The sequence below is a fragment of the Corapipo altera genome, unplaced genomic scaffold, assembly GCF_003945725.1.
Source record: "Corapipo altera isolate COAL_440 unplaced genomic scaffold, ASM394572v1 49, whole genome shotgun sequence".
In the NCBI taxonomy this organism is placed as follows: Eukaryota; Metazoa; Chordata; class Aves; order Passeriformes; family Pipridae; genus Corapipo; species Corapipo altera.
In genome coordinates, this window is record NW_020884879.1 from 6,904,289 (window position 1) to 6,931,225 (window position 26,937).

General features: G+C 43.3%; 2 protein-coding genes across 4 annotated transcripts in view; one reads left to right on the forward strand and one right to left on the reverse strand.

The window, feature by feature from the left end:
- Positions 1–15,840, forward strand: part of SPIDR (scaffold protein involved in DNA repair) — a 200,107-nt gene extending 184,267 nt beyond the window's left edge. Inside the window, exons 15-20 of one of the 3 annotated variants that reach the window (XM_027638539.1) lie at positions 3,114–3,312; positions 4,302–4,454; positions 9,887–9,980; positions 11,507–11,621; positions 12,097–12,150; positions 15,179–15,840. In XM_027638539.1, the coding sequence (XP_027494340.1) occupies positions 3,114–3,312; positions 4,302–4,454; positions 9,887–9,980; positions 11,507–11,621; positions 12,097–12,150; positions 15,179–15,313 (750 nt within the window). In that variant the 3' untranslated portion in view covers positions 15,314–15,840. Of the gene's footprint in view, positions 1–3,113; positions 3,313–4,301; positions 4,455–5,808; positions 6,967–9,886; positions 9,981–11,506; positions 11,622–12,096; positions 12,151–15,178 lie in introns of those variants that run through there. The other 2 variants (XM_027638540.1, XM_027638541.1) reach the window with 2 other exon arrangements.
- A 1,352-nt stretch (positions 15,841–17,192) lies between these two features.
- Positions 17,193–18,921, reverse strand: CEBPD (CCAAT enhancer binding protein delta). Its single transcript, XM_027638542.1, has 2 exons — positions 18,838–18,921; positions 17,193–18,807 (listed from the first exon to the last, which is right to left on the reverse strand). The coding sequence occupies exon 2, from the start codon at positions 18,671–18,673 to the stop codon at positions 17,645–17,647; it is 1,029 nt and encodes a 342-aa protein (XP_027494343.1). The 5' UTR covers positions 18,674–18,807; positions 18,838–18,921; the 3' UTR covers positions 17,193–17,644.
- Positions 18,922–26,937: the final 8,016 nt, after the last annotated feature.

Sequence of the window (26,937 nt, forward strand, 5' to 3'; positions counted from 1 at the left end):
ACTTCCACTGAAGCCCCTCAGGCAAATTTGGCTTTTATGGTCCAGTAAGTAGTAAAAGGGAGGAACTCTTAGGTAAATACATCTGCCATCCATACTGTGCCGGAAAGCTTACAATTATATTTTATTTGTTTCTGAATGATGCTACAATTTTCTTTCAAAATGTTGCTAACTCCCTTAGTAGTTAAAGGAATTTCTTGTTACTGATTTATTTATTTTTTTCCTGGTGACTGGATCCTTAGTACAGCCAGCAGCCATATCCTTAGTGCAGCCAGCACTGAATTCTGGTGGAGAATAATTTGCAATTGTCCATCAGCTCCACAAGAAACAAAGTGTGAATCAAAGCATATGAACCAAAGACAAAGAAATTCCAGAACGGCCAGCAAAATAGCTGGAGATGCTTCCCACCAGTGTGAGACATAAATTTAATTTAGGTCTTACCCTTTTGCTTCAGAAGCCAATGAGTTATGATTTAATTTTTAGGCAGGGAGTACTTTTAACTCCAGAGACGAGGGGTATCTTTTGTGTTTTCTCCATGCTAAGCGAGAATGTAACAGAGCATTTGCAAACATGAAATTAGGGCTAGCTTGATGGGATCTTTAGCCTTCTAACAGAAAGACACATACATGTGTTAACTTCTATTTCCAAGAAACCTGTTCTAGTGCAAAATAAAATAAAATTGCAGACTAGAGGCATCCTAGCCAAACATTTTTCTATTCAGGAATGTCTACATCTGAGATGCTGATGTGGGTCATCAGTATTCTTCTGTAAAAGCTCTTCATCACTGAATTAGAGAAAAGATGAAGCATGCAGGAACAGATGTGATTTTGAAGAACGGAATATTAACTAACAGATAAAAAAGTTTATGATTTTTTCTTTCTACTTGGAGATTTATTAGCTGGTTTTTTTAATGACTATTCACTTGCCGAACTGTAAGCACATAAGTGAACAACGTGAGTGCTCATAAATTTTTTTTAAAGTAATGATGGAAAAGCAATAGAAGATATTCTTCTTATGTTTAACTTTCTGGATAGCTGCTCTAGGAATGTAAAGGTAGTGTATTACTTGCCTAATCCTCCCAGAAGAAGATCACGAACAGCAGCTTGTTTCCTGCAGTTGCCTTTGCCAAGAGGACATACCTTTGACATGAAAAATCACCAATTTGTAATAACTGAGGAAGGGACTATGATTTGGTTCATTGTGCAGATTTGTAATTATTAAATAATCTGCTATGTGAGCTAATTCAGGTGTACTTTAAAAAACAGTATTTAGTCTCTGTAACTACAGTATTAACTACTTAAATTAATACTACTTAATTTGTGTAAAGTGGGAATGGAAATATGTTTTTATTATTACTCAGAATCTGTACTGTGGTTCAGAAGGAATATGAGGAAATATATTCCATCTGTGGTTAAGGAGCTGTCCTTCCTTATAACTCAATCCTGCTGCTATTTGTCTGTTGTGTCCTCTCTGTTCTGAACAAATTGTCACACATAGCAAGATGATGATGATTTTATACTAACTTGTGATTTTTGCTGTTATTATTATTTACTTTTCGAATGATTCTTCTGAAACACAGCTTTTAATGTGTTGTTAATTCTCAAGGGACAGATGTAGAAATCCTTTCTTTGAAGCTGTCCTAATGCTATCTAGGCAGAGAAGGTAGTCAAATGTATGTAGTTAGTAGGCAAAGAAACAGCATCAATGCACTAGGCAGCATATATTTCATTAAGGCATAACTGTGATATCTGAGTTGTAAATTTTCCCAGTCACTTTACAATTACCACATTTGCTTTAAGAGCTGCTAGCATGAATAGAAAGCTGGGTTTAGTGTGGTTAATGGTGTCAAGATTTGAATTCAACTAAAGACAAAAAGTTGGGGTTCTCGTTGCATTACCTTATGCTAGAGACATGCAACTTCGAGAATAAAATGGTATGTGTCTCTCCAATCATTATAGTATTCGATTTTCAGTTAAATGTTTTAAGTGTGAATTTTTGATCAGCAGACTAATTAGAAAGATCAACCAAAACATTTTAAATTAAGGAAGTAATTTAATCTTAGTCAAATCCTTTAAAATATTAGAATCTGAAAATTTATACATTGTTTGCATTGGTAAATGCAAAATATCCATTTTCCTAAAGCTTGGGAAAATTCACATATACACATAGATATTAAAAAACAAACAAACAAACAAAACAAAATAAAAGCACGAATCATCAAATTGTAACCCAACTGATTTTGTTAGAGATTCAGGAATAAGCACTGATGTGTATGTAATGTCTGTCTTGTTCATTATCCCAGTGTGAAAAATTTAAAAAACACTCCTGATGGTGTGTTGATTATTTTCAGATACAAAGGCTGAGCTGAAATGTAGGAAGTTTATTCATTGATTGTGATGGACCTTAATTTAGTCATACCATGATATTTTTATACCTGTCTTTGGCAGAAAACTTATATTGTCATTGTGGATTCCTGTCTCTCTTACTTACGAGTTATCTACTCCCTTAACTTTATGCATCATTGAAATATTTAGAGATATTTGTTCAACTGAAAGAAAAAGCTCCAATTTTGTAACTTGCAGTAACCATTAGCCAAGGACTAGACAGTAGCTGTTAACCAAGGACTGGAATTCCTGGGAATCTAATAACAGTACCTAGAAAATGTGCTCACAAAGGAATAATATTAGTAGTACCAATAGTCTTTCCTTCTTTTTTTTTAAGGCAAAAAGTCTTAGTAAAACCATCCGATTAGCTTTATATATATATGTATCATATATATTATCTAAATAAATAATACATATTTTTTATAAAATATATTTTCAAATCCCATTTAGTCTAAGTGAGTAATGATAAAGTGTGATGGTTGACAGAGGTAAAGCCAAGATTCCAGAGAGTCAACCTCAGAAACTTAATTTAAGGTAGAGATGTTTGTATCTGCAGTAAGGAATAATGAAAAATTCTAGTAAAACTTTGACTCATTATCCTGTGCAAGCCCTAAATGTAATAATTTCTGTCAGTTTTATTAATTATTTAAATATAAGAATGTTTAGTCTTTCCTTCTATTAAAAAAAATTAACAATTGAATTCCAATTTTGTATCTTTTTTTTTAATGATAGACAAAACACAGTGTTCCTATAAATCAAAGAGAGATTTTGTTGTTTGTGACTGACTCCACATTGCAAGATGTGGTTCATATGACTCCAAAAGTTGTTGCTGTGGCAGTCACTGCATCATGTGTTCTCAGTACGGAAATCACAGAAGCCCTCGGTGTTGCCTCGCATCTTGTCTTCTTCAAGGATGCACTGTGGGGAAATGGTAAGTTTTACTTGTGGTTTTGAAGCAGTTGGAGTCACAAAGAAATAGCATCCCTATCTCTGACACCACAATATGCAACCTCCAGAGACTTTCGTTCTCAGATGAAGATGAGACTTCGCAAGTTTGGCATGAGAAATTTGAAAGGGGTTGTAATTAGAGCTTTCCTCTAAGGTTTCTGGTTTATATTTTTGGCTTGATCTCCAAAGTAAATGAGAAATTCAGTAATCTTGTTGTATGTCTGCTAATATTACTGTCAGTCTTCCCTGATGACATTTGAATCTGATGACCAGTGTCAATTGAATTTGCTAGCTGACAGAAGACTCAAAAATATTAAGAAACTCATGTGTCCCTAGATATACAAATTTTACAAGCTCTCCTTTACCATCTTAGGTGTGAGCCTTTGCCACCACACAGATCATGAAATTATGGTGGTTCACTTTACTTCCATCTTTAGTTACTCTTTTTATGAGGCTCAAGTTGTGTGCTGTATGGTGACTGCTTGGGTAGTTCACATCTCACGCCTTCAGTCACTTCCAACACGTTAAGTGAACTGAAAATACAAAACTGTGCAAATGACTGTGTCCTGAAGCAAAAATCTCTACTTTAGAGAATAAAACATTGCATGCACCTACTCTTTGTAATCTTGGAAACAAAGTAAGACCACCTCAAGGGGTGCCCAAGCTTATTACTAGGGAAGAGATGGTAACCTGTTTGCAGGGAGTGGTTCAATGCATTCTGGGTGGCATCAGACTCTCTTCTGCCATGTTCAAATTTTTAAAACTTCTTTTTTTCCCTGGGAGTTGTGAAGCGTATCAAGAGCATGATGCACGTATCACTGAAAGGAAAATATTTTGTCATTGAGAAAACCTGATGGAGTGTATTCATCTGTTCAGTAGCTGGCAGAGATTGTTGTCTTTATTGGCCATGACAATTAACATGGTCACCTTTTTCCTTGTTACTGTACTGAGTTGAAATGTCTTTGTTGGCAGGTAGGATTATTTGTGTTGAACGTACTGTTCTCTTATTACAAAAGCCTCTTTTGTGCTCGGCTGCCAGTGCTGACCTCAGTGAGCTGACTGGCCCTGTCAGACTCGATGAGCTGGATTCTACAACACAGGCCAACTCCATTTGTGCTCTAAGAGGTTTGTATGGCCTTTCCTGAAATGAATGTGGTTAATTATTTGTGCTCACTTTAATCTTTTATGTCTTTATATTGATTTCTTGCACAAACAGCGTGGAGGGATAAAAAAAGCACAGCATTGCTGTGGGTCATTAGAATATTTACGATTTTATACTTCTTTGTGGGCTTTGTTTGCCTGTTGCTGGCCAAGCTCTGTTCTCACTTACTCACTCCCCAAAATAAATGTTTAATGTACAATCTATTTCATTATATTCCTTCCTTCACTGTCTTCTTTCAGGAGCCTTCTGTTCATATCAACCTTGTTGATGTTAGCAACAGTGAGGTATACCAATATTTTTTAGGCAGATGGATAAGATATGTTACCCAGATCCTGAATGGTAGGGGTTAGTGACTGATTTCCCTGAAGCTTTGCTGCAGTGGGACAATTTAGTGTTTTGCCATAGTAATCTAGCATAACTTGGCCAATATTTGCTCACCAGCCACTTTGGATCATAGCTTTGTCTAATATCTCAGTTCTACCACAAACCATGCAGAAATATTTCTTACAATGTATTTTCTAACATTTCCTAATCATGCAGAAACATTTCCTACTGTGTGTGTTTTCTAATGCTTTGTCCAGACAGCTTCTTAAGCCTCCCAGCTGTAGAGTGCCTATAGGAAAATGTCCTTAAAAGCCCAACAATTCTTGGCTTTTAAAGACTATTTCCTTTCTTAATTTAACTCTTATGATTCCAGGAGCCCTTATAGAAAATTCTTGATACAGTTTGACATTTAAACCTTTAAGTATTCACTGGATGAATGAACTTTGAAATTGTAGAAAATAATGGTTTACGAATTAATCCTTCCAGCTATAATGTCATGCACTAAGAAGACAGTTTGAAGCCTTGCAAAGCCTTTACTAAACATACCTTCTGCTACAGTAGAGCCACAAGTTTACGATACCTCTGTGATTAATAAATGAGCCCCTTGCAGTGCAAATGTTGAACTCTAACAACTCATAATGAAAACCAATCACAACTAGAGACACTTCACTAAAAGCCTTGATTGTTACGTACATCTTGCATTGATATAGTTACTTGAAAGATATTTCTGTCACTGGGTATGAAATGCTTTTTGACTTTTTTTTTAATCTCTCCAATAGTTATGCTAGGAATTGTCAATATTCTGCTGTTAGTTTTTTGTATGAGAAGTGCCTTTTCTTGTTGACAGTGTGCATAGTAGGATAAAGCAAACATTTCTCTGAGCTTTCTTTTACCAGTAGAGCAAAGAAAATACACCTTTGTGAGCTGTTGTGTAAACAAGTACTTACTTTACATACATGGGAGATGTCATGCTTTACCTGTACTGTATTACAGATGGAAGAATGACAAAAGGAGAAATTAATCCTACAACCTTGTCTTGTTTAATCTGGAATTTGTGCAGTTATCACTATGTTCCCATGCCTGGATACCAACATAGAATATAAAGTATCTTCCTTATACCTATGCTACTGATATATATATATAGACAATAACTCTCACTTTTATGTGTAACTGAAATAATAGCATTTAAGAGATACAGTCACTGTTTTGGATTTCATTTAGTTAGTGCCTACATTTTCCTGCCAAAGTAGTGAAGCTAATAGCATTGACCCTACTTTGTTGGTGGAAGAATGTGTATTTGATGGAGTAATGCATGGAGGAAAATGTATAATCTCTAAAATTTAGTCACTGTCCCTGTCTGTTAACTCGGAGAGTTGTTAGTCTGGCTTTCAATGCAAATCAGTCTTACTTCATTCACTCTTTTTCTTTGTGCATCCTTTTACTTCCTGTACTTTCAGTCACCTACATGTGCTGTACACAGGCATCCTCCCACCTAACACTTAAAAAAGCTGCACAGGCTTTACTCTACCCCTTCTTTGAAAGGAACTTCTGAAGTTCCTCCAGTTCAAGCTCCTCCTTACGGCTGGGCCCTGAGCAACTTGGTACAACTCTGGTCTGGATGAACTTCAGAGGTTCCTCCCCCATCAAAATGGACAATGAGTTTGTCAGAAATTCTTGTTTCAGGGAGGCCCAGTCATTCCATCCCCAGCTGTGGGATGGAATGTGTTGCTCTTCAACAGATGAGTGAAAACCTGTGGTTGTTTTCTAATAAAAAGTTTATTCTTCTTTGCAAGATGAATCTGTGGTTTTCACCTGTGAGCTCAGGGTTAATAGATTTATTTTCTTATCACTGTGCATTGGAATGTAATTTCCAACCTCTTTTTTCTGTATAGTAGCAGTCAGGATGACTTAAATGTTGGCAGTTCATACTGCACGAAATTGTTTTTCCTCTTAATCATGCTTATGAGCAAATTCTAGTTAGTCCATACCACATATGATATGTGGGAATATTACTTGATTAATGATATTTGCCTAGTATGTGACTCACCACCAGTGATTGAATTTTGACGTTGAATGTTTTAATATTGAAGTCTTTACTCAGGGGTGTGGGTTTTTTCAGTTTTCTTCTTAATAGTATGACTAAAATGGGGTCAATCATCTTACCTAGGTTTTTCTTTTTGATTGAACTTTTCCCCTTCCTGTCCCATTACTCTGGGCAACTGATTGGGAAAAAAAAAAACCCAAAACCAAACACATAGATTTTTGAATGTTTCAACCAGAGTGTTACTTTGCATTCCACACAAGAGACCTGTTTTGTCAGGTGTTGTCCTATTGTCAATCTCTTCTTAGTGATGTCAGCCACAACTCATAAAAATAGCAAATAGGTGAAAATCTAATTTTGGCTATGTGCATTTCCATTGAAAAGAAGAATCTTGGGAAAATATTCAAAAGATTTGTGAAGTTTAAGCAAAATCAAGAGTCTTGTCAAAGATGTGCAGCAATTCAGCAGTTTAAACTTGAGAAATCACTTTGCATACAGGGTACCCAAGACTGTCACTAGATTATTATACCTGTTGCTGGTTTGAGTTGGTATGACTTCAGTGATGTCTGGTGGTTTTCTCAAGGGAACTCTACATTGTCATCAAAATAAACCATTGTACATAATCTCATCAGTATGATCCTGATTAATTTTCTTGAAATGTACTTGCATTACTTGTGCACTGGCATCCTGCAGTTGCAGTATGGCACAGAGCTGGAAGAAAGAAGAGTCTTAGAGAGAAACACATCTGTCAGAAAAGGGTATTTGTCTTGTTTTTAAAATGATTTTTTAATTAAAAAGGTAACATATTCAGCAAACCAATTGACAGCTTTTCTTTTTGATAAACAAGAATCATAGAATCATGGAATCTTTTCTGTTGAAAAGGATTTTTAAGATCACTGAGTCTAACCATTAACCCATCACTGCCAAATCAACCACTTAAACCATGCCCCCAAGTGTCACATCTGCATGTCTTTTAAAGACCTCCAGAGGTGGTAACTCCATCAGTTCCCTGGGCAGCTGTTCCAACGCTTGACCACCCTTTCAGCGAAGAAATTCTTCCTAACAGCCAATCTAAACCTCCCATGGCACAACTTTAGGCCATTTCCTCTCGTCCGGTCACTTGTTACCTGGGAGAAGAGGTTGACCCCCTACTTGGCAACAGCCTCCTTTCAGATAGTTGTGGAGAGCAAGAAGGTCCCCCTGAGACTCCTTTTCTCCAGCCTAAACAACCCCAGCTCCCCTTCACCAGCTCCATTGCTCTTTGGACACGCTCCAGCACCTCAATGTCCCTCTTGTAGTGAGGGGCCCAAAACTGAACATGGTACTCAAGGTGCATCCTCATCATTGCCCAGTACAGGGGGACAATCACTACCCTGGTCCTGCTGGCCACACTATTGCTGATACAGGCCAGGATGCCATTGGCCTTCTTGGCCACCTGGGCACATAACTGGGTCATGTTCGTCCACTGTTGACCAGCTCCACAAAGTCTTTTTCCACTGGGCAGCTTTCCAGCTGCTTTTCCCCCAGCCTGTAGCACTGACTGGGGCTGTTGTGACCCAAGTGCATGACCTGACACTTTGGCATGTTGAACCTCATATCACTGGCCTTGGCCCATGGATCCAGCTGTCCAGATCCCTCTGCAGAACCTTCCTGTCCTCTAGCAGATCAACACTCCCACCCAGCTTGGTGTCATCTGGGAACTGACTGAAGGTGCACTCGATCCCCTTGTCTAAATCATTGATAAAGAGATTAAACAGTACTGGCCCCAACACTGAGCCCTGGGGAACACCACTTGTGACCGGCCACCAGCTGGATTTAACTCTATTCAGCATTCACGTCATTCAAAGAGAAACATGCCTGTGCTGTGGCAGAGAGCATCCTACCTTGTAGTAGCAAGTGCTGATGGAAACTCCAAGCTTATCACAAACACTGAATAATCAAAATTATTTCTGTAGGAGTCCAAGGGGTTAAATAGAATTGCTTATTCTGTCACTGTAATGCATGTAGTTTCAATGTATGCTTAGCAATTGGGTCGTAAATGTTGTATTTGAGAAGCAACTTTCCATATCTTCAGACTCCCTGTCCTTTGAATTCACAAAGAAAATCTTACAGTTTTGTAGTTTAGGTGTAGCTCCCTCCTTGCTCCAGGAGAACCAGAAAAGTAAGGGATTAACAGCCTGCTTTACAGTCCAGATGGTGTAAATGCTCCATAGTCTCCAAGGCTTTCTTCTGTTGAATGTGGTATAGAATGTGAGATTCTTGCTCAATAGGAGCTGGATTTTTTAGTCTGTAGTTCTGTTGTATTAGTGAGGTTTTATTTTAGTGTAATTTTGTTCTTACAGGTGAATACTCAGATGTGTTTTTCTCCATAAATAATTCTCATAATATCATCATATTGTTACCATAAAATATAATACGCTCTTTATTGGCTTCTCATAAAACCCTGAATATATTTTTTCTTGCCAAAACTAGTGAGGCCCTTTTTATTAGTCCAAAGTATCTTTGGCATTCCCTTCTTAGACACACACTTAAGTCTGTGGGCCAGGTCTAATCTCTCTTAAATCAGTATAAATGAAGAATAACTCCATTTAATCTGCATTGTTGTTTTCAAAAGGGATTGGGGCTTCTCATTGGTTTGTGTTTCCTAAATATCAATATCAAGCTATCTGATCTGATGATTTTTTTAGCTGTTTATTGCCAAGGAAACATCAGAGGACCAGAAAGAAAGCAAACAAGTGAAAACAAATCAGAAAAGCAATAAAATCCAAACCAAAAGAACTGAACCTCTTTGGAAAGTTAATTGTCAATTATGTACCTTCTGGTATTTTTAGAGTGTAACATACTGTGCTGTACTTTCATCCCTTGTTGGAGGGACCAAGGAGAAAGGGAGTGAGATTGTTGAAAGAGCCGATTCTTGCTCTGACAAGTCCTAAGCTGTGGGTCAGAAAGGCTCAAACCTGCTGTGAAGCCAAGAGAGACTGTGTTTGCTGGCTTAATGTTAGCATTTTGTAAGAATTCCATGTTCTGCAGGTACTGTTGTTGGAGTTAATGAGAGCACTGCTTTCTCCTGGCCTACATGCGACAGATGTGGAAATGGAAAGTTGGAACTGTGTCCCCAGGACAGGTGAGAGTCAGCATGCTCCGGAGCACTCCAGGTGTTTTGTAGATGTAGCCATAATAGCAATAGGTGATGCAATGATTCCTGCAGGCACAGGCTGCACTTTGCTCCTTCCTAGAACTAAGACGTAGTATTTTTATTGCTGATGAACTGATAAAGCCTGCAAGGTTACATTAATTTATTAAGAAAGATACAAGTAGATATGAAATGGTTTGATTTTGCAGTTAATACTTTTTAAAAAAATCAGTCTTAAAGCCTTGTTTATAAAGACTTCATAGCCCACTGCATTATAATGTTAGTTTTAATAAACATACACATAAACTACAGGTCTGATTTTAAGTTCCTTTAAAAGTAGCTGCATGTGTTTGTGTGCCCTGCCTTGTTACTCTGTGCACCCCCAATTCACCTCATTTTTATACTGAACTGTCATCTTTGCTGAGATTTATCTAAGTGTGGAAGAGTTGTGTTTCAGACCTACTGAATTTATCACCTTTCTAAAAAGGACATTGAATAATTCTGGCAGTATGGCTGTCCTGAATGTGAAGACTGACCCTACAGGACCTGTTACCACTTGAAATGCTGAACGTGGGTCACACTGGCATGCTTTTGGAAAGCCCACCCTTCAGCTGCCTAGCCAGCTTCCTCTTGTAGAGACTGAGATACCTGGTGGAATAAAAACCCAGCAGGATAAGAGTAGTCAAAGTGAAAAAAGAAGGAAAGAAAGAAAGAAAGATAGAAAGGAGGGGTTCTTTCTACTGGAAAAGCTTACAAAAACTATAAGGAGCAGTTGGGCGGGTTTGATCCTATTGAAATAGATAACATTTTCCTAAATATGAGAAGATTTACTGCTTATGCTTTGTTACATATAGTCCTTGAGGGGAAAAAAGATGAAAATAAAAAACAGGTGACCTATATTGTATTGTCATGCAAAAACTAAGGATGTGTGTATGTTCACATAGTAGTGTAGTTCAATTAAAAAAATATCTCACCTGTGAAGGACATTTTTGCTTCCGTTGGAGAATGAATGAAGTATCATGGTTTGTTTAAGAAGTGCTTCCAACAAGCACTTATAGCTGAGCTTAATTTTGTTCAGTGTGCATTGAAAACACTGAACATTTGCTGAATGAGGGCCTAAGTCAATAAGTCGCTTGGGCCAAATGTATACTGCAAATTTTCCTGTGCCATAACTTTTAGAAAGTTATGAGATTATCCTGTGCCATAACTTTTAGAAAGTTATGAGATTAATATTTGCTTAAGTGGGGTGACTATAAATAGCAACCTCCCTCCATATTGCCAGAACTTATAAAAGGAAGATCCTCTGCCAGAAGAGTTTAGGTCCTCCAAGAGAGTTACTGCCAGCAGAAGAGCTTTATTTGCTATTATCAACTGAATCCCTACCAAGGCTTTCCCACTGAAAGTCTACCAGCAAAGTATTTTACAGAATAAACTAGTTGGGTTTTTATTTGTTTTGATTTACAGCTGATAGGTTTTCCGCTTCTCTGTGTTTTTCCAACATTATTTGTGTGTTTCAGAGAATTGCTATATTGCAAACAATGCTCTGAAGTTGTCTTTACACCGGTTTTGAAAATGCAGCTGGAAGTCTTCTTGAGTTGTCCATCCCGATCTCAGAGTACAGTAAAAGTAAAGGTATGGCATGAAATAAGGTTCTGTGTATTGTATGTAGACACATAGGTACTCTAAGCCACACTTTTACAAAAAGCTTTGTCAGAAGACAAAATATGTAAGACTATTCCATAATTTAATCTGATACTAAACTTATGTTTCACTGGGCTAGGAACCCAGTTTCAAGATCTTGCTTAAATAATACAATCATCGAGTTCACACTGAGGTTTGCAAACTGTTCTATGGCCCAGATGAAGGGCTTATTAGGTTGGGCCTTGGGAAACCTCAGTCTCCCCAGTCTAAAAGGAGTGCGTATTTTTAGACTTCCATTCTGAACTTCATTTGTGTCTTCTCTGTTTTCTTGGCCAGAGAAATAAAAACATTTTATATTAAAATGATAAAGCTTTCTTCTATGTGACTGTTTTAACCTGCAAACAGAACGTCTTTGCATATATAAGATTTTTGTCATGAACAAAACCTGTGAATTTTCTCATTCCAGCTGTTGCAAAGGACAATCTCTTCTCTCCTGATGTCCTCCACCAGTGAGGATGGGGTAGGTATAATGAATGCTGATTAAAGGAAGTTAAACTACATAACTTACTGTAGAGGCAGAGTACAGGAGACATGAATCAGGTGGGAAGATAGTGATATCATAGAAGTGGAAAGGATTCCTGGAGGTTGTTGTCCAACCTCCTATCCACACTGAGCTGTTGCCAATGTGGAGACAAGTCAGCCATGACTTTTGTTGGCAGGGTCTTGAAAACCTCCAGTGATAGAGATTGTGAGTTTCCAGGCAGTTCGTTTCAGAACTGTGCTAGGAGATTGCACTTTCTCATGTCCAGCCTGTGATTTGGGTGGTGATATGGTTTGAAGCTGGCTCCCTGCCAAGAGTCCAAACCTTACCACCAGAAGTCCCCCCCCACCCCCCAAACCTCAGGGAGAAGAGGGAGAAAAACAACCAACTAAGAAAACCCAAAACGAGGGAGACAGCTAAAGTGATATATATAAATATATTTACACTTATGTTACAATTGAAATATATACAATTTAAAATATATACAATTTCACAAGGGAAGGGGAAGGGGGAAAGGGAACAAAACCAAAATAAAATATATATATATATATACCAATCAGTAGCCCGAGATCTAGTAACTAAAGAGTTAGCAAAGAAAATATTCCACCACTCTCCTTGGGACAACCGAGAGTCTCTCCGGGACGATCGCCGGCAACCTCCGCCTCCCAAGGTCGACAAGGCCTTACCAGGCCTCGCTCCCCAACACGGCAGACTCAACAGCAGGGAACCTGCACCTCCAAGCCACCGCAAGGAAAGAGAGCAAAGGCCTCTCCTCCTTTTTTCTTATAGTCTGGCTTACGTAAAAATCGTAGGGAATACTGGGTAAATCTGGACCCTTCCTTGGTTACAAACTGGTCACCAAGGAAGGCCTAGCCCAAACCACCACAGGTGGGCTGGGCCCTTTGGCAATCGCACCTTCCAGCTGCTGATGTCCTGCTGTCTCATGACTATGATCAGACTGACACCCTCCTTCGTTGAAGAGGGATGCTGCAGATGGGCTGCATGAACAGCTTTAGCTCAGCTGCAGATCTGCAGAGCTACCTGCAAACCGCACCGTGTCCAGGCACTCAGAGCTGCGACGGGCAGTGCTGGGCTTTAGTCCATTCTCTGGCTGAGGATCCAAAGACAGCAGACATAACAGTCCAAGTACTGGCAGGTGGAAGTAGTAGAGGAATTTGCAAATTGTGTGCAAGATACTACTTTATAATGGTATGAATGAAACACACATAAGCCACGGGGATCCATGGGCTAAAGTACAGTTTATGTAATCATGAAGTAGTTATTCCTTTAATCTGAGATATCAGAAGAACTCTGACATTTGGCACAGTGACCCAGATTTATCATAGGTGACGGAGGCACCCAGATAGGTGCCTGGCTGGCACTGGCTGCCAGATGGCCAGCAGGGAAGGAGCAGCACCTTTAGAGAGTCATTAAGTCCAGTTGGGATCCCAAGATTCTCCCCTCTCCCTTGCATGTGGAAGGGAGCAAAGGTTGGCTTGTTGTCTTGTTTTATCATCCCAGTTAAGTATCTTCAGTGACATGTACTGAGGTCAGTTTGCTTTCCCTGTCTTACAAGTTTTCCAGCATTTTGCTACTACATGCTCCACGGTTTTAATGGAATTTATGGTAATACTGAAAGTGGAAAGTTACTCTGAAATCAGAAATTATTTTTCTTATGTGGGAGGGTATATATTTCATTTAAGCAAATTGATAGAAGAAATTTCCAAAATGTGTTTACTCCTTTAATAGCAATTAAGTCTTGCTGAGTTTTACGGGATGTGCCTGGTTTGGTCACAGACTAGCAAAACATAGTTATTTTTCAAGTTATTAGAACTCAAATAACCTCTTTTTCATGTTTCAATGTGTATAATGCCAGTATTTAGAAGTCTGGCAACTTAGATTTTTTTCTTCCCTAGCTGAAATGCAGGGATAAAGATTACTCATAAGAAATAATACTTGAGGTGTCATTTTTTTGCCAGTGCTGCTAAAGTTTCTAAGGGTGTAGCTTTGTAATCAATTTTTTTGGCAGGGAGGTTGGTTTTAGCTGTTGCTGGCCCTGGACGCTTGTTCCTTACATTGTGGCAGCCCTTCTGTCACACCAGTAGAGCTGTTTGTGCAGCTGCACAGTGAACTGGACTGCAGAACCGGTCTGGGGTAAAAAAATCTAGGGGAAAAAAAGGAAAAAGATTGTTTATACCTTGAACCAGGCAACAGGCGTGGGTATCACATACCTGTAGAGAAGCACAGCCCAGATGAAAGCAGGGGCATGGTCAGGGGCTGGTCATAGACAAGACCCATTAGGGAAAAAAATGGATGTGAAGTTGCCATCTGAGATACCCTCTCAAGTGAGGTATCAACTATCATTGTTACCAGTTCTTCTGTTAACGTGCTGTCTCCTCTTAGTGAAGCCATCCCAGCCTTGCATCCCTCTCCTCCTCATAGAATACAGTCTCTACAAATTTGCTCAGGCACAACTCGTGGGTAAAATGCTGGTCAGATCATTAAACAGGAGGGACTGTGTAGGTGCTGGTGATGGTAAAAGATGCATGAACAACACAAAGTTAAAGTGGGGGGAGTGGGTAGAGTAAAAAGGGTAACAAAGTGGTTTTTCCTTTAGTGGATCAGTTAGCCAAAGTAATCAATGTATAGTATGTGTACACACATTGCCAGCACATGGGAAGTGCTGCATGTGTCAGAAAGTGAGATAAAGGGAGCACATGCAGGTTATGCTTCAGCAAAATTGACTTCAACATCACCGTAACTTTTTAGATTTTTAAACAGCTTGTTTTTAAACCCCAGTTGGGAAGCAGCAGTTGAGGCAGGAGTGTGATCTAATTATTGAAAATTAATGTATTCATTCTATCAGTTCTAATGTACCCTTCTGAGTCCTTTAAAAAAGTTGTCTGTTGGAAGAGGATCTTTCAGGCTGCATCTTCCCAGCTGAATGCTGTTTAGAACAGAATGTCCAGGACTGTTTGTTTTACTCACCATGCTTTTATTCCCGCAGACTTACGAGGTGCAGAGCGTGCTGGGAAAGGAGGTGGGGTTATTGAACTGCTACGTCCACTCTGTAACCAGTCAACCCAACTGTGTTGCACTAGAGGAAATTGTTCTTCTGGAAGCTGCAGTGAGACAGAAGTGAACTCTAGTCAGCTATTATAGTATCTGTGGACTTTGTAATGTGGTTATCTGTTAACTAGTGCCACAGATAAGGTGTAATGCAAGTGTGATAAGCATTAAGATAGTTTATTAAAACTGTGATTTACAAAGCACATTGTGCTATCACTGAAAAAATATCCATATAAAAAAAACCTGTTTAACTTTCTGAACTCTTTCGGATCAGTTCAGAGTATAAGAATACAGTTCTTTGGTATGTTTGCTGTTTATGTGTGTAAAACATCTCATTCTGGAAGTTTTGAATGGTTGTGATTTTTTTTTATACAATACTGTAAATATTATGTGTCAGGGGAAAATATTTTAATGATATTTTTTGAAATAAATACTTTGCTATAGGCAGTGAATGGTGGTTTAAGCTGAGTTTTATCAGTGGATTCCAGACCAGCTGCAAAATGCCACGTGGTGCACAAATTCTGAGTTGTTATCACCTTGCAATAATTGTTATACAGACAGAGATTTGAATAAAGCTTATATTTTGAAGTGTCAAGCACATATAAAGTTAATGTTTTACAGCTAATTGGTCTTTAAGCATAGAAGTACTGTGTTATCTGTAGCTTCCCACAGAACTGGTGTTTCATTATACAGTTTCTGTTACGGGTAAGAAGCAAACTGCTTTGTAGGCCATGTAACCATCCTCACCCAGACTGTGGAGACATGGATTACAGATCAGATAAATAATACCAAAATCTTCCTCTGTGTGTATAATTGTAAGAATTATTGTAAGAGTTAGAGACTGGATTTTTTTCCCCTTTCACAGTATTTAAAAGCCCCTTACAGCTCAGAGGAGGAGGAATGAGTGGTTTTGCACAGGTCTCCTATGGGATTAACTAGCAGAAAAAGAACAACGAACTTGCCACACTGATCATTCCTGTGGCTCAGGCTGATAGCAAACAGGCTTATGTATGCCATGATTACTAAAGGAATGACCCAGCTTTTGAAATCCCCTTTTCCCCCCCTCCTCCAAATATTTCAGTCTCTTACCTGCCTTCCTGTAAGGAAAAAGGGGACTTCAGCCCATTCCTGTGTAGAAGATACTGGTGTGTAAGGGAAACCGGGGCTCCCCTTTGAAATCATTAAGATTTCAGTCTCTGGGACAGCTGGAGATGCTTGTTGTGTCAGGCCATTTTTCTGCCAGTGCCCCACAGAAGCTGTCATCTTTGTGCGTGCACTACAAAAATTCAGACAAGTTGCCTGACCTTTCATGATATATTCACTCAATCAGGCAGCATTGCCCGCTCTCACTTATGCTAGCAGGGACCAGTGAAAGTGCCCAGCTCCTACAGTTCTACAGCAGGATGAAGCCTGTGGGTGCAACATCATCTCTGGGACTCACTATATCTGGTTCCAAAACTCCAGAGCACCTGAGTGTAGGTGCAGCTTTGCATTATCTGGAATGGAAACCCCTTGGAGGTTTTTCAGCATAAATTTTAACCAGTGGTGTTCCTGTGGTCACATGTACTTTTTTTCATAAAATACTGTGTTTCTGGCAGAGTCCTGGTCACAGAGCAGCCCCTCTTGCTGTGCAGCTGCTCAGTCCCAGTCAGCGCCGCGGCAACCCCTGACTCAGCATTCCGGCCCAGCGATGACGCTCAGGGGGAAGCAGACTTCGCAACCCCCACGGCCGAGGAGTCTCACGATTGTTCGCACCCCTGCATCCTTCTCTGGATGCTTTGGGACATAACGCGGCGCCCCTCGCCCTCCAGCTTTCCCTCACCTCCCCGTCTCAGCTGCTGGGACCCGTCCCGCCTTGTCCCCTCACCCCGTGTTCAGCTCCCTCCCGGGAAGCGCAGCTTCCCCCGCCGCCGGCCCGCTGCTGTCACGACACAGAGCAAACGAGAGCAGGGTTGATTTAAAATGCTTTTCTTTATTCTTAGAAATGCTGTAAAAATCGATATAAAAGGTCGAGCATGCTCAGTCTTTTTTTATCCATCCTACTGTCTAAAATACATGGGATTTTGAATCATTTTAACAGATGTACCATAGCTGCATCGGTATGAGTAAAATGTAGAAAAGACGAAAACTATCATTACAAAAATAATTTAAGGGGAGAAAAGAAAAAAATATATTTAGCTTTTTTTTCCCTTTTTCGCAAGTTTCGTGGTGAAAGACCCAGGCATCGCCCCACGTCGCTGCCACATTCCGAGCGCGGCCGCGGAGCCGGCACGTCCCGCCGCGGCTCCGCGCCTCCTCCCGTGCGCGGCCCGGCCCGGGACACCGCGGCATGGCCCGGCACGGCCCTCTGAGGTATTTATCCACCGTCTCCCGGAGTCCGTCTCTCCGTCCCGCTCCCCCCCGGTTACCGGCAGTCGGTGCCCGAGCCGGGCTGGAGGAAGGAGGCGCTAGGCAGCTGCTTGAAGAAGTGCCGGAGGCTGGTCAAGTCCCGGGTGAGCTGCTCGATCTTCTTGTGCAGCTTCTCATTCTCGGCCGAGAGCTCCAGCAGCTTCTGCTGCATCTCCTGGTTGCGCCGCTTCGCCTTGTCGCGGCTCTTGCGCACGGCGATGTTGTTGCGCTCCCGGCGCTGCCGGTACTCGGGGCTAAACCTGTCCACGCACTTCTTGCCTCCCCGCTCCTTGCCCCCGGCGGCGGCCGGCGGCGGGACGCCCTGCGCCGGCCCGGGCACGGCGGAGGCGGCGGCGGGGCCCGGGGAGCGGGTGCTGCAGCTGGAGGGGGAACTGCTGCCCGGCGGCTCGGGGGAGGTGGGTGGCGTGGGCTGCCCGCTCAGGTTCATGATGGTCTGGGCGCAGGTGGCGATTTGCGAGGGCAGCAGCGAGGAGGAGAGGTCGCTGTCGCTCCAGTCCGGCTCCTGCTTCAGAGCGCCGCGGGAGGAGGAGGAGGAAGAAGAGGAGGAGGAGGAGGAGGAGGCGGTGCGGGGCTCGGCGCCCAGCAGGGTGGTCATGGCAGCGCCGAGGTCCTTGGCGGGGTCGCGGCCGGCGCCGCCGCCCGGCGGCAAATACTCGCCGTAGTCCCCGCCCCGCTCGGGCTTGTGGTTGCTGTTGAAGAGGTCGGCGAAGAGCTCGTCGTTGCAGAGCTCCAGGTTGGGCACGGCCGACATAGAGTCAATGTAAGAGCTGAAGTCGATGGCGCTCTCGTCCTCGTACATGGCCGGGGCGGCGGCGCTCAGCTCCGCCAGGTTGGTGCCGCTGCCCCCCAGGCCGCCCCCCGCCTCCTCGCCGCTCATCCCGCAGCCGCCACGGGTCCCCGGCTTGCAGGCGGGACCCGGCCCGCCGCCGCTGCCCACCTTGGCGTCGTAGAAGTTGGCGGGCTCCAGGCACCAGCTCTTATAACATGCCGGGGAGTCCAGGCTGTAGAGAGCGGCGGCGCTCATGGGCGAGCGGGACGCGGCGCCGCACGGCCGCGGCGCGGGGGCTCCGGACCGCGGGCACCAAACGCCGCTCCGCGACGGTCGCAGCTCCAGCCTCTGCCACGGGCAGGTGGGAGCGGGGCTGCTGCTGCTGCTGCTGCTGCTGCTGCTGCTGCTGCTGCTGCTGCCGCCGCTGCTGGCACCGCTGGGACTGCTGCTCCTCGGTGCCACTGGTGCTCCCGCTGCAGCCCCGCCGTCGCCTCCCCGAGGGGCCGATCCGGGCTCGGGTCACGCCGTGAGCAGCGGTAGAAGGCGGGGACGGGACAAGGCGTCTCAGGACCTGGGAGCGAAACGCCCGCTCGGTCCCTTCTTATACGGCGCGGGCCCCGCCTCCTGCCCCTGACGGGGAACGAGTTATTCCCGGCACCCCCGGGGACCCGGGGGCGGGAGCGGGTGGGGTGCGCGGCCGCGGAGGCAGGGCTCCCGCCGCGGAGAGCTGCCACCTCCCGGCCGAGGGTGGCCGCCGTCGGGGACGGCCCCCGCCACGGAGACGGGACGGTGCGGGCGCCTCTCGGGCTCCTGCCGCCCTCCCTGCACCGTCCCGTCCCCGGGGAGTGCTGCCGGTACCGGACCCCAGTTGCCACGGCTGAGCGTTAATTTTCCCTTTTCCACCCGGGCCAGCGGGAAAGCTGGCTGGAAAGGCTCATTTTACTCCTCCACCACCACGACGCTTCATCCCCCCACGCAGTTCCCCAGCGGCGCCTTGGATGAAGCGATACGGGAAAGATGCTGCCTGCCCCACGCGTGTCTCTGGGTATCACCCGAGCGCCCTCCCGAGGCTCCGCTACCCCCTCAGTAGCACGGGAAGCTTCACCCGAGAAGGATGTAAATCCACCCCCTTCGGTGAGAGGGTGGCCGCTTGGACTTCTTGCAGGACGCTCCGGTGGGAAAGGGATGTCTGAGGCATCTTTAGCTACTTCGTGCTGTCTGCGTGAAGTTATACCTCTTTTTAAAAACTTGCATTAAGTAATTATGCATGTTCTCCTCTCCTCCTTGCATCCCATAAACTATTACTATTAAATTGGCACGCATCAGAGAAATGAAAATACTTTAATTTAAAAGATGTGAAATGCACAAATTTTCTAGTTCCTAACAGTTTCTAGAAGCCTGGCTTCACCCCCAAATGCTCCACTGACTGAATTATAAAAGAAACACATAATAAAACACCCTTAAAAATTATTTTTTAAATATTTATTTATTTTCCCAGAAGACCCCTCTAGATTTACGATAGGATTATCCCAGGCGCTGGCTTCCCAGCCCAGCACTCAGCTGATGCTGCTGGCATAAAGCTGTGCCCTGCAGAGTACGGTGCCACTCATCCCAAGGTGGCTTTCTGGGGATCGTGGGTACGTGCCGGTCATGCCGGGCCTGCTGCCTCTCTCCGGGCAGAGCTCCATCTGCTGCTACCGCAGCTGTTGCAGTACCGCAGCTGTTTATCACAGGGGTGTGTATTTTAGCATAAGTAGTTGGGAACAGGACGGGTACATGCTCTCCCCTTGGATGTAAACTCCTCGTGGGAAGGTTTATGGGATCAGGGTAAGTGTGCTGTGTCTGGGAGGTGAGGTTTTGCATCTGGCAGGTAAGATTTCACTTTGAGAGGCCTTCCTTTTAACTCTAGTGCTGCCATTTACTCCACAGAGATATTAAGTTTAAATAAACTTGATTTCCTTTCTCACCAGAGTATTGATCACACTGCCAAAAAATAATATGCCCCAAACCCATTTACATGTTATTTTCTGCCCCCTAGTGCTGGGGTCTATTCGTGTTGCAATGACTCTGCAGAACCTGCCCCTGGCCTGGCCTGGCCTGGCTGTCCAGCAGGGAACTAGGGCCATCATGTGACGCTCCTGAACCCTTTTTCTCTGCATGAAGTATTAAGGGCTGGGTGCATGAGGCTTAGGAAGGTAGTTCAGAAGTGTGAGGCAGTCTGATATCTGCTGTCTCTCCTCTTGCTCTGTGTCAGGGTCCATTGATTGCTGGAAAGGGATACATGTCACCCACTTTAGTCATGAAATTATGACTTGCCTTGGGAAGCACCTAATTTAACTGTTTGCACGTGTGGAACTGTTATGCTTTCAGCTCACTGAAGTCCTTACCCCAAAGGGCAGCTGGTTATCAGCCAGTGTTGGCATGCCACTGTGCCAGCCTGAACAGTCTCATTTAATAGCCATCATGTGTTACTCCAAAAAACAGATGCAATTCCCAGCCAGGTCACCAGGTCTCTGCTGGGCATTTTTGCCACATGGCAATTAGATTCTCGAAATCCCTCAGTAAAATGCAACATCTGGGTGTGGAACCCCTCTGTAAACCTCAGTAGAAGCCACCTGTATCACACTTAAGCCCCACCACGGAGGGTACAGCTTTGCCTATGGGGGACTTGGAATTGTGTTCAGAGCTTGTGGTCAGACCTGTCAATGCTTGTCTCCCAAAACCAAGTGGCGACAGCCATTCCCTGGAAGATAAGTTGGTTGTGTTTGTTGCTGAGTCTTAGACGCGTGATTTCAGGAGCACATTTGAAGGGGTTCCCCCTTGTGCCATGCAGGGTGTGAAGTCCTGGGTGGGGTGCTACACCTGCAGTGAAGAATCCAGGAGCATGTGAACAAGTGATACTTGTCATTTACCAAAGCACTAGGCTGAAGAAAGGATGATATCCATGTTCTGCTCTTTCCTGGGGTAGATTTGTCTGCCATTTCAGCAGCTGAATCTGTTCCCATCTGCATAAGTAATTTCATGAGCAGTGAAGTACAGACAAGATCTTGATTCCCTCATCCGTCCTGCTGAGTACCTGACCCCCTGAATCATGGCTTGTCTCTGGGATCCAGAAATTCTAAACAGCAGTAAGAAGCATTTGAGCATCTGAATTTCAGAGTAAATTTTTTAAAACTTGCTTGGGGTTCCAGCTCCAAATCAAGCAAAGCATTTAAACCTGGTGAGAAAGGACAAGAAAACTTTCTCTAAGAAGCAGAGAAAAGAGGAAGCTTTAATTAGGTCTGGAGTGCTGGCTGTAAATCTCAGAGAAGCACCAGGACCCTGAGCCCTTCAGGGACAGCAATTAAATCACACTGTATTTCTGACTAGTTTTTCCTCATAAATAGGGGACAGGCCACTTGTGGAAGGTAAGGAAACAGTGCAATGCCTCAGCCTAGCTTTAATCCTCCCTGACCTCCTCCCACCATGATCACCTCTGGCAACCCAGCCAGATGTGCAGGACTTTTTGGGACAATGGGGCTAGAGCATGGCACAATAAGGCTAGTCCTAGGGAGCCTACAGAGCCCTTCTCTGCTTTTGAGGTTATGAGGATGAGCAGCACCAGGAGGACACCAGCTCCTGGGCAAAGAGTCAGCTAACAAGGGGGAAAAAGAGAAGAGGTGATTTGCTGTGTTTCTCTCCCCCCTCCAAGAAGCAGCAGGAGTGCAAGGATCATTTCATGCATCAGCTAGAAGCCAGGAATGGTATTTGGGGGCTGACCAGGGAATGGCACATGCAAATGAGGAGGTGCAAGTTGTTTGGGGAGAGTCAAAAAACCTGTCAGCACACTCGTAGGTAGGGACAGTACCTACTTGAGGTTGGTGTTGGCTCTCCTCAGCCAGTGCAGTAACTGCTGGGCAGACCCTCCCTGTCCGCTCATCCCACTTCTGCTGGGGCTTGTGCCTCTCCCTTGTCCTGAATCATTGTAGCAGTATTTTGCTTGTCACTTGTACTGTACTTGTACATCATTGCACAGATCCAGCCTGTGGCCACACTACTATTAGCAGCTGAACAATTTGATGATAAATGAAAGGAATTTTCTTTTTAGCTCTTTTAACTGGAGCTCTGTGTTTCAACTCCCTGTGGGTGTTTAAACTCTGGTGGTATCAACCCGGGCTGGGTTTGTTCAGCTGCACCTGTGGCTGCTGAGCTGCTGAATTACATTGTCCATATACCTGGGCTCCCAAAAGGCCAAGTGCCAATGCAGCTAAATACCTCAGACCCTGCGCTCCTTGTTTTCTGAGCATCCACTCTTTGGTGGATGCTCAGAACCTTTTCCTGATACATGTTTTGCATGAATTTCAATCAGGGACAAAATTCATGTGATCAGATTTACAGCTGCATTTTCTGCCTAATCGAATTAAATCTTGCATGCAATAATTTCCTGTGAGTGAAATGGACAAGTAGGCTCAATGTAACCCTCTCCTGTCCCATCAAAAAAGCAAAAAAACCCATCCTGCAAATACGTGGAAACTAACCAAATCTCTCCCAGCCCTTATAGCCACTCCTTCATAGAATCAGAATGGCTTGGGTTGGAAGGGACCTTAAAGATCATCTAGTTCCAAGACCCTGCCATGGACACCTTTCACTAGACCAGGTTGCTCAGAGCTCCATCCAACCTGGCCTTGAACACTCCCAGGGATGGGGCACCCACAACTTCTCTGGGAAACCTGTTCCAATGTTTCACCTCCTCATTTTTAATCTAAACCTACCCACTCTCAGTTTGAATCCATTCCTCCTTGTGCTGTCACTACAGGTCCTGCTGAAAAGTGCCTCTCCACCTTTCCTATAAGATCCCTTTAGGCACTAAAAGGGCACAACAGGGTCTCCCTGGAGCCCACTCTTCCTCAGGCTAAACAATCCCAGCTCTCTCAGCCTGACTTCACAGGAAAGGTGCTCTGGCCCTCTGATCATCTTTGTGGCCCTAAAAACTTCCCAAACATTTTTGCAACAAAAACCCCTCTAAACACTGCGTTCTGGACACTTGTTAGTGTGACGTAAGGAGTAGCTCTTTGGTAGCTTTGCTACAAGACCATTGACACCATTCAGTGATGTGGATGGTTGCCAGGGTGCAACGTTTCTGCATAGGTGCCATTTCTTAAAGGCAGCATAGCTTAAAAATTAAATTTTTGAAGCCCATGTAATTTCCAAATGAGGCATAGTGTTAATAAAATGATGCAGCAGACCCTCATCCTCTGCACTTGTGAGGGAAAAAAGGGTTTTAAAGCAGTGGTAATAAATCCTTACTTTAATTCCTTGATTTTGCAAAAACAAGAAGTTTGGGGAGAAGTGACTCTATATATAGATAGAGACATATATAGATGTTTACTTTGGGAAGCAGCTGGCCAAACCCTTAAGTGTGAGGCCAGAAGAGCTGTAGGAAATTCCTTACTCCATGACTGAATACAAGCCCAATTCATTGTTTTTGTGGAAAGCTCATAGGCTCCTTCCCATGCCCAAAGATGTGCTGGTGCTGTATCACATCTCAGTCATTGACACTCTAAGATAACATTTAAACTGGGCAACACTGGTGGGGACTAAGGGAAAATCCTGAACATGAGAAGCAGCATGCAGGAACCTCTTAATCAGTTGGGAAAAGAGACTCCAGGCTGCAGCTGCAGAGCTTTCCTCTGGGTTCAGCAGTACTGTTATTCTTAGCTAGAGGGAAATTTTGAGATTGGCAGGGATGGTAAGGATTAGCTTAAATATGAATATCATTCTATACACTTAGAAATATGTAATGAGAATATATGCCAATGTTTTATATAACTTTTCAGGTGCAACTAATGGATTTCCAGATATAGTGCCCATCCATCTGGTTATTTAATCTGAGAAGGAAATATTCTCCTGTACTTGTGAATACTTCCCAAGTTTTGTTTTGCATGAGACCTGATGCAGTCTCTGACTCTGAGCTTCACATCATCTTGTTCTTTTCTGGAAGCCAAATAAACCCGCCCCATAAAGCACTGAGCCCAGTGACTTGAGGTTTGCATTGCGTCAGTACTTTCCTTGCTGCTTCACAGGCTGGCTCCAGCCTTTCCATTTAGCTCCTGCATTTTATTGAGAGCAGCGCTCTTCAGTCAGGACTGGGGATGGCAGCTGCCATTTACATATGTTGGAAGTTATTTCCAGGCTCATTCAGCTGCATGGGGAGAGCTCTGTTAGGGAAACTCCACTTGCTTTGCATAGGATAGATCTCTGCTCGTAAAAACACAGCAGCTTCGTGCTTTGCTCCTCAGCTGACACATGAGCTTGACAAATACATCATTAAGGACTGGTGTAGCTGAGGCTTTCAACTATTGCACTTATTTTAGGGCCAAGATGGAGCTTTTAACTATTTAAATTGTCATAGACAAATTCTAAGCCCATTTGCACTGTCAGGGTCCCTTTTGCCTGTCTCACAGGGGCAGGGCCTTTTGCAATGGACTTAAGGGAGCAGAAGGCACTCAGCAGGGGTCATCTCCAGTCCCCCTCCCCTGGAAGGACCAGGCTGCACTTCAGCCCCAGCCCCTTCCACAAGACCAAGGAAGAAGGCCTGCTGTGCACAAACATCTATTGGTGCTGAGGATATCAAAAGTCCTACAAGAAGAACCTCGTTAAACTATAAACCTAAACTTTGTCCTCTGCAGTACAGGTCAAAGTACCTAGTAAATATCTAAGGTATGTGCCAAAAGTGCCATTTAACACCTCTTATGACCAGCCACTTGATTTCTAAATGTCCCCTTGCCTTTTCATGTTGTTATTTTATTGTGCTTTAAACTTTCTTATATTTTAGAGTGACAGCATGAAAGCTAGAGCACCTCACCTGACTAAGCTTTAGTCATAAGACTGCTGTCTTAATTGATAGCAGAGATTAAAAGAATAAAATACACCAAGACATCTTACTGAAGTGTATATAAAAATAGATTACATCAAACACTTTTATGAAAAAAAGCCCCACATTACTGTCCACCAATTATCATGTCCACAAATGGATAAACATAGAAGCCTTCTGCAACTGAAGTGTGCTAAATTAACTTTTGAAATAAGGTATACAGCTGAAAGTTTATTTTTATTTCTAAATATATTTCCTCTACAAAAATACACCCTAACAATATTTTTTGTTAATAAAGTCTGATAAAAATATTCTGAATTTCTCAATTTATAACACTATTGACACAAACAATTGAGTATATTTATTACGACGGAAGTAGAACAAATAGCAGTTGTTGCTGGAAAGTATTTGAAATGGAAAAATCCTCTCCCTGTCCAGTAGGCCTCAGCAATCTTCCCCATTCTGAGTTTTTCATGAAACTGTATCCAGGAGCTCTGCTCTCCAGCTGACAAGATTCATTTGAGACTGGTGCCAGCAGGAGACATGGCCCTCAGCAAAACCAGAACTGCTCCACCACCATGGAGGCAGGAGGGAAAGCTTCTAGGCAGTGAAAGGGCAAAGACTCATTTTTATTACACCTTTTATGATAATTATTAAAAGCCTCAATGGAATCTATATCCTACAGTGAATTCTGGGTAAAATACAATGTAGTATTTGAGAGAACTCTCTTGCTGTCTGTGCTGCACTTGCCCCCAAGGTTACCTGATGCCATGGTTTAACCCTGGCTGGCAACTCAGCCCCACACAGCCGCTCCTCACTCCCCTGCAGTGAGAACTGGAAAAGTGAGAAAACTCATGGTTTGAGATAAAGACAGCTTACTAGGTAAGCTGTGCAAAAGCTGTGCACACAAGCAAAGCAACTCATTCACCACTTCCCATGGGCATGCAGGTGTTAAGCCATCCCCAGGAAAGCCAGGCTAACAGTGACTTGGGAAGACAAAACCCATCACTCTGAACATCTCTGCCTTTCTCCTTCTTCCCCCAGCTCTATATGCTGAGCAAGACACCGCATGGTATGTGATACCCCTTGGGTCAGCTGGAGTCGTGTATCCTGGCTGTGCACCTCCCAACTCCATGGCACTCCTCAGGGTGTGAGAGGCAGAAGAGGCCTTGTCTCTGTGCAAGCCCTGCTCAGCAACAATAAAGCATCCCTGTGTTATCAATGGTTTCTAGCACAAAGCCAAACCACAGCCTCAGTCTAGCTGCTCTGAAGGAAACTAACTCAACCCCAGCCAAACCCAGCATACCCGAGAACTGGCTGTCAAAGAGAAAGAGCTACACCTGGCACAAGCTCCACACTTCGGCATAAGCAAATTCCAAGTGCATTAGCCATGCCTGTGCTGTGCTGCAGTTATGGCAAGAAGCTTGCAGCACTCTACTGTGGTGGCATTGACTATTTTTGGCTTTGGTCAAACAAATAATTTGGAATTAATACAACATGACAAGTGCATACTTCCAAAGGACAAAGATAACAGAGTACAAACCTCTAATTGCTAAAAAAAAATATCTGCTGGAACAGTCTCATCTATACATTATCCAGTAATGAAATAGTTGTTCAGATACTTTAAGTGTTATTTAGAGTTTAAAGGCATTTTCTGTTTAATTTC

What these genes read in the sequence shown, in the direction of transcription:
- CEBPD (XM_027638542.1), bottom strand. Translation starts at nt 18,673, where the DNA reads ATGAGCGCCGCCGCTCTCTACAGCCTGGACTCCCCGGCATGTTATAAG.